Raw genomic sequence first — 12,021 nt, 5'->3', positions numbered from 1 at the left:
AAGTGGTGCCAGGAAAACTGGACAGCTACATGTGAAGGAATGAAATTAGAACACTCCTTAATACCATACACCAAAATAAACTCAAAATGGATTAGAGACCTAAATGTAAGACTGGACATTATAAAACTCTTAGAGGAAAACATAGGAAGAACACTCTTTAACATAAATCACAGCAAGATCTTTTTTGATCCACCTCCTAGAGTAATGGAAATTAAAACAAAAATAAACGAATGGGACCCAGTGAAACTGAAAAGCTTTTGCAAAGCAAAGGAAACTACAAACAAGATGAAAAGACAACCCTCAGAATGGGAGAAAATATTTGCAAATGACTCAACGGACCAAGGATTTATCTCCAAAATATATAAACAGCACATGCAGCTCAATATTAAAAAAACAAAGAGCCCAATCAAAGAATGGGCAGAAGACCTAAATAGACATGTCTCCAAAGAAGACATACAGATGTCCAAGAAGCAAATGAAAAGATGCTCAACATCACTAATTATTACAGAAATGCAAATCAAAACTACAATGAGGTATCACCTCACACCAGTTAGAATGGGCATCATCAGAAAATCTACAAACAATAAATTCTGGAGAGGGTGTTGAGAAAAGGGAACCCTCTTCCACTGTTGGTGGGAATGTAAATTGATACAGCCGCTATGGAGAACAGTATGGAAGTTCCTTAAAAAACTAAAAATAGAATTGCCATATGACCCAGCAATCCCACTACTTGGCATATACCCAGAGAATACCATAATTCAACAAGACACATGCACCCCAATGTTCATTGCAGCACTATTTACAATAGCCAGGTCATGGAAGCAACCTAAATGCCCATCGACAGACTAATGGATAAAGAAGATGTGGTACATATAAACAATTGAATATTACTCAGCCATAAAAAGGAAGGAAATTGGGTCATTTGTAGAGACGTGGATGGATCTAGAGACTGTCATACAGAGTGAAGTAAGTCAGAAAGAGAAAAACAAATATCGTATATTAACGCATATATGTGGAACCTAGAAAAATGGTACAGATGAACTGGTTTGCAGGGCAGAAATTGAGACACAGATGTAGAGAACAAACGTATGGACACCAAGGGGGGAAAGCGGTGGGGGGAGTGTGGGGGTGGTGTGATGAATTGGGCGATTGGGATTGACATGTATACACTGATTTGTATAAAATTGATGACTAATAAGAACCTGCTGTATAATAAATAAAATAAAATTCAATAATTCACACAATAAAATGTAGATCTTATCCTTTCACTTACCCTCTTAAACATTTTGAAATATTCTGATGGCATGTAAAATAAAATCCAGTTTCTTTATCATTAAAAAAAAAAAAGTAGCAATATGCGCATGGAGAATTGCTAACCCAGGAAGCTCACCTGAACTTGAGGTTCACAGTTTTACTCGTGCTTCATCATAAAGGCATGGTTGATTGTATTATTGGCCAAGTGGTGAAACTCAATCTTCAGGCTCCTCTCCTTCCTGGAGATCAGGATGATATCACTTGTTTCAAAGTCCCAACCCTTTAATCACATGGTTAGCCTTTCTGGTGAGGATACTGTCTTTCCCTAAAATTATCAGTGTGACAGCCTTACCCTGAGTCATGGCATTAGCAAAAGCCATCATGTGCACAGCATGAGTTACCTTGTTAGCATAAAGTATCAGGTACACTGAAAAATTCCGAAGACTTAGGAGTTATCTCACAAGGAAATGTGGACAAAGGTCAATCAAATTCATTATTATACAGTCCCTCACCACTGCCCCTTCACACACACACACACACACACACACACACATACACACACACACACACACAATAATATACACTCCTCATTTCCTATCATCCCCACTCTCCACTTTATTATTATTTCTAGCAGCTATTACTGTTTAACATACTATATATTTTCCCTTATTTTCATCTTTATCATCTATCTTTCTCATAGAATGAAAACTGTAAGAGGCAGGGATTTCTGTCTTTTTTGTTTTTGTTGAATCTTCAGTGATTCAAACAAGCCTGACATAATGAAACAGGAGGGAAGGGGGCAGGGCACAACTTTAAAAGAATGACATAGCCCGAGGATACAACATAAACTGATTAGAACCAAATAGGTCCAAGATGGCGGACAAGTCGACTTCCACTAGACCTTGAGCCTCAGTATACTCATTGTAACACATCAGCATGCTAAATGACACACCCACAGGTGCCATGACAGTTCCAAAGGTGACCATAAAGGTCAAAAAGTGGGTGGTGGCCCAATTCCTGGAAATTCCTACACCTTCCCCAAAATAGCTGGAATACTCCTCCCACTCATTAGCCTATTAAATTACCCACCCCTATAAAAACTGACAACCCCATACCCTGGTGCCGCTTTCACCTTCTGAGATTGCCCACACTCCATCTGTGGAGTGTATTTCTCTCTAAATAAATCCACTTCTTACCTATCACTTTGTCTCTCACTGAATTCTTTCTGTGATGAGACATCAAGAACCTGAGCTTCATTAAGTCCTGCGACCAGGTGTGTGATCTCAGTTAAAAGAATGTGGGTTCAATTCCCAATCTGAGTTGCACAGTTTCAATACTATACTCTCAGTTAATATTTGTTTAATGAAAGGATGGATTTAATCTCTAAATTCAGATTCTCTTATAACCCCTCTATTCTTTAAATTAAAATACTGTTTGCGGACACATAGTTTTTGAAGGCAAAAGCCCACTGTGTCCCCCTTTGCCTGGCAAAGTAATAAAATTATCCTTTTCTACCTCACCCCCCCCCAAAAAAATACAGCTTTATTTAAGCATGACATGACATAGAATATAAATCCAGGAATATTTGCATATTTAAGAAATTATCCAATATATACTGTATGTCTTTAGCACACTTATGATTGTGGAATATTTCAGGTGGCCTTTCAATTTACACCTGCTAATCATGGCTTCATTTTACTAGATTGTAAAGCACTGTAAAATATATTCACTTTAAAATCACTGTATATCTTAGTTAGAAATAACTGTCTCTGGCTCCCTGCTGGTTGTTTGGCCTGGGGCAACCCGGCAATGGAGCCTACCCAGGCTCTTTTGTTGGGCTGACAGCGGACTCTGGGGGGGCTCACACCAGGGAGTGCTTCCCAGAGCTTCTGCTGCCAGTGTCTTTGTCCTCACGGTGGGACACAGCCATCCCCCGCCTCTGCAGGAGACCCTCCAACACTAGCAGGACTCTGCTAAGGCAAATAAGTGGGCACTGAGGTGTCCGGCAGAGGCCCCCAGGCTGTGTGGAAGGGGGCATGGACCTGATGCTCCCCTCTGAAACCTGTTCCAGGGGCCAGGATCACAGAACAGAGGCTCTGAAGGGGACCCCTAACAGCTACTGCAATCACAAGGCACCTCCCTGTCACCCCTGAGCCCCCCCCAGGACACAGGGTCGTCCTGTGTGTGGGTTCCCACTCAAGATCTAAGTTTCCGACAGATGGTGACACTGAAACAGAAGAGATTTGCTTTGGTTAAATGTGACTTGAGCTGCAAGGAAAAACCTGTGATCCATAAACTCAGTGAATCACTGGGCCACCCTGCCCTGAAGCTGGGGATCAAGAATCTTACTAAAGTTAGATGTAGTCACACATCCTAAAAACTAGTTGCAGAGATTGATAACTGAACCAATATAGAAAGCAATACAGTAAGGACACCCAGAATTCCTGAAGCCACCCGAGGACCCCGGACACACTGAGAACGACCAAGTGGGAAGAGGGGAAGGCCTGGATCCTGGGTAACAAATGCTTCTAAGTCACTGACCCAACCAAACAGGGAATTGTCCTCCTTTTGTCTTTATAGTGTCAGGAAAAAAAAATCTTGATTTTTAAGCTACTCTTTGTTGAGGTTTTTGTTTTCAGAAGCCCAAGCAACCAAATGCTACAGTTCTCACGACCCTGCTCCTTACCAGACAGCCCAGGATGCCTGTTTAAAGGAAATCAGGGAAGAAAAGAGGATTAAGTGGAATTTACTGACATCTCTGGACTAAAGGAGCCTCCAAAATAACAGGACAAGTGAATACATAGTTAAAATAGCTGAAAATGCCCACCCAGAAGAGGTGGTTCACCTGCTCCCATGGAACACACAAAGTGCCAGGCCCCGTCTCAGGGTCCAGACAAGGAAACCGAGGCACACGAAATGAAGTTCCTTATCTGACGTCACAGCAGAGCTTGCCTGCACTGCCTAAGTGTCAGGCTACGTTACCAGGATACACCAGCGTAAGGACACAGTGTTTGCTTCCCCAGAACTTCCTAGAAATTACAGCAGGACAGGAGATGTCACCTCATGGGATGGGAAACGAGAGCCGGGCAGGCTTCCCAGAGGCGGCATGTGATTTGGAGCTGGGAGACAGACACAGGTGTCTAACAGAGGAGATCAAAACCACTTTCATCATTCATAAAGCCGACTGGACACCTGGGCCTTAGACCTGCAGTGCGGCAATCGGCCCCAGGGAAACCCCTAGCTCTGGAGGACACATTTCAAAGTAGAAGAAGGTAGACCCAAAGGCAACTGTTTGGAAACACAAAATATAGTTAGAAGTTTCACCTTCTAAAAACGTCAGTGCTGGGCTTCCCTGGTGGCCAGTGGTTAAGAATCCCCCTGTTGGTGCTTCTCTGGTGGCGCAGTGGTTGAGAATCTGCCTGCCAATGCAGGGGACACGGGTTCGAGGCGTGGTCTGGGAAGATCCCACATGCCGTGGAGCGACTAGGCCCGTGAGCCACAACGACTGAGCCTGCGCGTCTGGAGCCTGTGCTCCGCAACAAGAGAGGCAGCGATTGTGAGAGGCCCGCGCACCGCGATGAAGAGTGGCCCCCGCTCGCCGCAACTAGAGAAAGCCCTCGCACAGAAACGAAGACCCAACACAGCCAAAAAAAAAAAAAAAAAAAAAAAAAAAGAATCCGCCTGTCAATGCAGGGGACACGGGTTCAAGCCCTGGTCCGGCAAGATCCCACATGCCGTGGAGCAACTAAGCCCATGCACCACAACTACTAGAGCCTGTGCTCTAGAGCCCGTGAGCCACAACTACTGAGCCCACGTGCCACAACTACTGAAGACTGCCAGCCTAGAGCCCATGCTCTGCAACAAGAGAAGCTGCCACAATGAGAAGCCCATGCACCGCAACAAAGAGTAGCCCCCAGTCGCTGTAACTAGAGAAAGCCCGTGCGCAGCAACAAAGACCCAATGCAGCCAAAAAAAAAAAAAAAAAATTGTCAGTGCCTAAACTTGACCACATTAGAGGGACTGAATAGATGACAGGGAAAGTGAGCTGCCTGTGCCGGAAAGAAAGAACAAATGATGTCTGTGGTCCTGGGAAATTTTTAAAAAGCTAAAGAAACAAATGAAACACACCTTTAACAATTCTGATATTTGCTTAAATCCCATAAAAATAAAGACATGTTCTTCAAATGAGAAAAAAAAAAAAACAAACTAGAAATAACTGTCCCTGAATTCTTAAAGGGAATCTTAATTCCTGTGTTAGGATTAGGTAGGCAATATTGGAATTTGTAATTCAAAGAAAACTTGATGCATGAAGTTGAGTGCATCCTACTTCTTCATACCAGGCATCCTGAGTAAATTAATGTCTTTTTAAAGAATTTCTTCATAAAATGAATTATCAAATCTGTGCTCAAATACCAATGACAAGCAGGTCATTTCCTGTAATACAGTTTGAAAGGTACTCTGCTTTTTTAGTTAAATAAGCCATGTCTTAAAATTTTTCTATCCTACATCAGAGGAAAAGTGAAATGGATGACTGTTAAACCACTTCTGTATACCACAAATTGGGAAAAGAACCTGGTAACAAAAAGAGAAGAGATTTCTTTATCTCATGGAAAGTGTTAAGTATTATCACTTTGAGGTCTTTATTTTGTAACCAGAATAGAAAATATTTTTGAAGAATAATAAGGTCAAGATGTTTAAATTTATCTTATAATTTTGGAATTAAAATTATATAGTGTTTCAGAATTCTGTATCTGGGAATTATGCTGTACTTCACAAAGTGTTTAATTGATACAAATAGGAAGAGAATTATGTCTCTGGTTAAGTTTTAGCGTCTTTGGAGGTTTCTTCAATTATAGAGTAAAATGCTTCATCACTTAAAGAGCTATTTCAATCACTTTTTGAAAACTATATCTGCATCCATAGGCAAAGGAATTTTATTATCTCTGAATTACAATTTGGAATGTCATGAGTTATTTCATAGGACAAAGTTTGTTAAATGAACACTGGCAGTGCCATTAGTGTTTCGCTCTTGAGCTCAAGTACAAGTCAGCTCTATTTAAGTCGCCATTTGCAGAAGCCAGAAATAAATGTACAGTTAAAATGGTGCCATAAGTTAATTAGAATGGAATTAGAAGGAAAGTGGGCAATTTAGGAACATAAGAATTGCTGTACCGAATCAGACCAATGGTTCTCCTGGTTTAATATCCAGCCTCCAGCAGCTGTACTTGTTCGTTTCTAAAGCTTTAAAAGAAAAGAAAAAGACTACATAATTCACTTAGACAAGTGTGCCATCTGTGATCTGAAGAAATTTTCTTCCTGACCTCTTTCAAATAATACCCTAAAGCAAGAGGTTTCAATCCTGTTATGATATTGGCTTAGCTTGAATAGCTCTGGTTATTAATAATTCTTATTAAATCATCCAACTCCTACATAAAATCAACTAGTTCATCAAGAAGCTGTTTATCTCTACAGCCCCTGAATCATGGTTGAATATTTATGCATCTGTGATAAATTAGGAATTTATGGTACTTATTCAACACAAGTTCTTGTTGGCAAAATCTGCCTCTAGTTAACCAAGCTGGATGAATGCCTGCTTCGCTTTCCAAATTCTAGGGGTTCACAGGCTTTCGGCCAAAAAAAAAAAAAAAAAAGTGTATCTGCTATCACTACTCCCAACTTCCTATTCATTAATAATATACAGAAAGTATTTGAATAATGGAGAATTCTGTGTGCTAAACTTTTAGAAAAGTTCAACTGGAGTTTTTCTTATATGACTTTGCTTAAGTTAGACGACTCTAAGAGAAAGGAATGAGTTACTTATCCCTATCACTTTAGTCTCCCTTTTATGATACAAGTATATGTGACTAATTTGTAGGTTTTTTGATTATTCTAGATACCACCTCCAGGTCAATATTTCTAAAATGTTATGTACACAATAAACCATCTAGCAAAGAATCCCTCAAGAATTGTAAATGCCTACAAGCTAAAGTCTAAACCATTTTCCTAAGCTGTCAGATCTTACTGACTTACTAACACTTATATCCTAAAGCTATAATTCTAATAGGATCTCCTCTATCTTAGAATCCAAGAAAACTAGTTTTTTCATTGCTATTTGAACTAAGATAACACTTATTATTTATACTATGTTAATTCTGTTCCCTTTCTCTAGCACTCCAAACTTCTCTTTCTGGTTCAGTTCCTTATTTTTTCTCCTTACTTCAGCTAAAATCGCATTCCTTTACGTAATTCCCTCTTCTGACAATTTTTGTCCCTTTGTTTATGCTTGATTTAGTCTACCATATATTGTTGGTTCTTTGCTTTCATGGATGCCCTTGATTGTAAATTCCCTGAGGGAAACCATATTTTCCATATTTATTTGTGTTTCTAGAGCCCAGGCAGGGTCTGACTCATAATAATAGCATACAAATATATTAAAGAAAAATCTTTAGAATCACCAGTGACTATCTAGACAGAGTCACTTCCAGAATGTTTACTCTTTGAGTTTCTGTTTGTGTGACCTAGGCAATAATATATTATTGAGTCCTACAAGGTACCAAAGAACCAAAAATCATAAATTTCTGAAAAATAGAGCCAAGTGTTACTGATTTAAAAATCACAAAGATATGGGAAACATCAGCACAAAAAGAGAATCTGAAGGTTCTAGACTCCTGATGTTAGAAAATGAAGGAATTCCAAGCACAAGTAATAGCTAGGCAAAGACAGGAGGTAAAATAGAGGAGGGAATCACTAAGGAACTGTCCCTAATTCCTGTTGGTTGGCCCATGAAGAGAATACCTGAAAATAAGTTTGGAAATGTGGGTGGCAGCATGTTCACTAACCTTTATTGAACTAACTCACTGGGGAATTATTGAAAGATTTTTAATCAGTGAACAGATCTATAAGAATGTAAGATCAACTTAAAAATGAGACTGAGGGCAGTTCCCTAGGGTAACGAGGTTATTAACATACTAAGGAAATGTGTAATCAGTCCCAAATTTAAACACATGTTTAAGTGTGAAGAAAATATAAGCATTCTAGAATAGAATATATTTTTCTCCCTGTATGTTAAGCAGAAATGTGTGTAATAAGTTCTTCTTTAAATTTTAATTTCTACAATTTTAACTAACATAGTGCTTCAAGGTGCTGAAAACATTCAACCCAGTTCATTTATGCTTGACATCATCAAACAAAGCCACAATTTTTCTTTTTCCACAATTTTCCTGACTTTTTAAAAGCTCTTATTGGTTTTTGAGAACAATATATATAAATATATATATATTTTTATCTATCATTGATTTCAGTAGAACTATAATGCCTCTCTTTAATTTTTTAGAAATCCAAATGGGACCCAAAACAATAGTACAAGATGGCCTGTCTTCAAAAGCAATGAACAAAACTATTTAACCTTGAATACAGAGTCACCAAGAGTATACACTAAACTACGTGCTCAACAATGCAGATTCTGGACACTATTTTTTCCCAAAGTCTTGGAAATGACAGGTGTGTGTTGTTTTTTGTTTTGTTTTGCTTTGTTTCAGTATTTGGTTAAATAATTGGTTATGGATTATGTAAAAGGGGGAAAAGGTAGACTATTCATGGCACAGTGATAATGTTCATCTGTGACTTTACAATTAATTGATTCCAATGTGTACATTATCTTAACAACCTTCTTCCATCAAGTTTAGATGTTTTGAGGGCTTACTATATAAGCAGCACCTTAGCAGTTAAATAAAGAAAGCAAAACTAGGAATTTTTCCCTAGAGGAACATGAAACCTAGCAGTGGAACTAAAATAGGGCACTCTCGCTATTCAGCCAATTTTTGTGGAATTAACTAATGGTTAAATGAAAAAATAAATATATAAAATAAACAATGTATAATTATTTATTTTATATATTTATACTCAAATAAAGGCAAAACAAATTTAGTGATACAGATGTAGAGAACAAACGTATGGACACCAAGAGGGGAAAGTGGTGGGGGTGTGTGGTGGTGGTGGTATGAATTGGGAGACTGGGATTGACATATATACACTAATATGTATAGAATAGATAACTCATAAGAAAAAAAAAGTTAGTGATAAATAGTAGAACCCTTGATTTCTAAGGGGGAAAAAATCACTAAAATTTACATATTTAAAAACACAATCCAAATATTTCTAAATATTCTAAGCTTGGAGATATTTAAGACCACCTACATACATTAAATAATACAATAAAACAGTAGTAATTTAGTTAACTATTCTTCAGGAAGTGATTACTTAAATTTGTATAAGGAAATACTGAGAAAATTGTTCAGATTATCCTACTATTTCAGAATTCATTGGTAAGAAGATATTTGGCTAAACTTGAATGACCAACATGAATGATCACATTTTCTGTGAGAAAAATGACATACATATACAATTATTCACTGCCTGTTTTTTTTTTTTTTAATATCAGCTATTTATAACTGATGTGGCTCCTCAGGTCTCTTTTCTATATTTTTCAAATAAAAGTAATTGACTTTCAATCACCAGACACATTGCTAACTAGTTCCTTTATACTTTATCATTCTGTGCATCAGAACATTCCACAATTTTCAGGCTACATACTAGATATCACAATACAGTAGATGTTTTTAGTTTCTTCTTTCTAGCGGTTAGGGGTTAGTTTCAGGCAAATATGGACATCTCAGAGTTGTATTCGATTGTTTAATATGCCTTTTGATTCTCAGATTTTACTCACCAAAATTATAATTATGGACTCATCTGTTTGGGAAACATTACTGATAGACCAGTTCTCTGTGTATCACTAAATGCTCTGTGGCACAATATATATCAGAGATGGGCTTCTGCATCCCTTGACAGAGCTACAGTGCTGCCCTTGTGTCCTCTGGGTGTGAATAGCAATGAGGTAATGCATTTAATCTGCCAAGAGACCAGAAGAGGTATCATTTAACAAATCACAGACTACATATTCTCAATCATTACTTAAAATATTTGTTAATGAGAGGGTCATAATTTGAAGGGAAATAAGGTGGGGTAGGGGCAAATTTTAAATGACTAATTTATTATAAACCAAACTGAGTCATTCTGGTTCAAGCACATGTGGTCTACTGTGATGTATTTGTTGGTAAAATAAAATTTCAATATCAGCAATTTTTGAAAATGTACTTCAAAATCTCTATCTCTAAATACTCAACTACTGTAAAGCAGGTTGAATAAACAAACTCCTAAATTTTTGGCTAGGTGCTGCTCCATCCTACACAAGCCTGAACAACCTTCTAGTGTAAGCAACACTGAGCTGTATGGAAATACCATACCTTGCTCTGGGATACTTCCAGTGTGTCTTGAAAACATAATTTTATATTTTAGCACTATTTTCTCAGATAATTCCCCCAAAGGAGTTATATGAAATATATTTAATAAAATGTAAAGTAAATGCATGATATAATTGTTATAACATCAACAATGTATTCATTAATAATAAAAATGTTTACATTTAAACAAACAGAACCAGTTTGAAATGCCATGTTTTTAGGTTTTATAATATACAAAATTTCAATTAAAATCTTTTCAGGTAGTGAGAGAAGTTGATAATAAATAATGAATAAAACATCGCTGTACAGTGTACTTGGAGAAAACGGCATCTGCAATCAAAATTATTTTTCAATGAACGTAAACAGAGATTAAAATTTAGATTAATACAACTCATTCCATGTTTTACAGGAAATATTGATGAAGCAGAACGAGAATGGAAAGCAGGATTCCATCGGTGGAACAATTACATGATGGACTGGAAAAATCAATTTAATGATTACACTAGCAAGAAAGAAAGCTGTGCAGGTCTCTAATTAATAGATTTACCCTTTATAGAACATTCTTCTTCCTGTAAATCAAGGCAAAAATATCTCTTACACACCTGGTAAGAAAGCTATTATATAGCTGAAGCAAAAATGCCAGAAGGATAATATTGATTTCTCACATCTTTCACTTAGTATTGTACCTAGCATTTCAAAACCCAAATGACTAGAACAAGTTTAATTACATTTCACATTATAAAGTTTCACAATTAATTATATGCATATTAAAACAATTTGCAGCTTCAAACTCTCTTTCCTGAATAACTTTAAGATGTTTTTTTTTCCCTAAAAAGTATCTGTGTTCTTTTTCCAGTCTCAACTTTATTTTCATTACCACTCATAAAAGGTATCTTTTAAAAATGGATAAGGTCTTGAAACATTAGATACTATAATTTACAATAGTACTTCCTTTAATTAATTTATGCATTTAATGTTAATATGATATATTAAAACAAACAGAAAATAATTGACTGCTTTGTTTTTTTATATAAAGGCAAAAGAATTTATTTATTTAAGAGAATCTTAAAATAACAGACTTGGTCACTTGGAAACACCTCATGATAGAAACAAAATGTTGTTACCAAGAGACAAAATGTAAAAGAATATAATTATTTATATTTTGTATTTTTAAAAATATGTATGCTTGGAGTCCTCAAATTATATTCCTCATTCTTTCAACTCTTTTTTTCCTCACCTCCCCACTCCCCAACTCTCCTCAAACATGCCCACATGTAAAGTACTCTTCCGGTAACTCAAAAATTAAAAAATGTGGGTGAGCAGAAGTCTAAATGAACAATTTCAGAAGTCATGTACCATCTGGAATAAGGGAACCCTTGGCTGGACCCAGAAATGTCAGGATTTTAGTAGAGAAATTGTTCAATTCCAAAAAAGAAATGATTATACTTTCTGCAGACAAAGTATATTG

General features: G+C 37.1%; 1 protein-coding gene and 1 long non-coding RNA gene across 2 annotated transcripts in view; both read left to right on the top strand.

Annotated features, from left to right (window-relative positions):
• BCHE (butyrylcholinesterase) overlaps positions 1-11,539 on the top strand; it is a 73,834-nt gene extending 62,295 nt beyond the window's left edge. The window contains exons 3-4 of the mRNA XM_082458411.1: positions 8,588-8,754; positions 10,963-11,539. Coding sequence (XP_082314537.1) covers positions 8,588-8,754; positions 10,963-11,087 — 292 coding nt within the window. The 3' untranslated portion in view covers positions 11,088-11,539. The remainder of the gene's footprint in view (positions 1-8,587; positions 8,755-10,962) is intronic.
• Positions 1-12,021, top strand: part of LOC309659159 — a 1,097,080-nt gene that overhangs the window by 558,463 nt on the left and 526,596 nt on the right. The window lies entirely within an intron of this gene.

This window comes from Balaenoptera physalus (genome assembly GCF_965194825.1).
Source record: "Balaenoptera physalus genome assembly, chromosome: 4".
Classification (NCBI taxonomy): Eukaryota; Metazoa; Chordata; class Mammalia; order Artiodactyla; family Balaenopteridae; genus Balaenoptera; species Balaenoptera physalus.
This window is presented reverse-complemented; position numbering and strand designations above follow the sequence as displayed.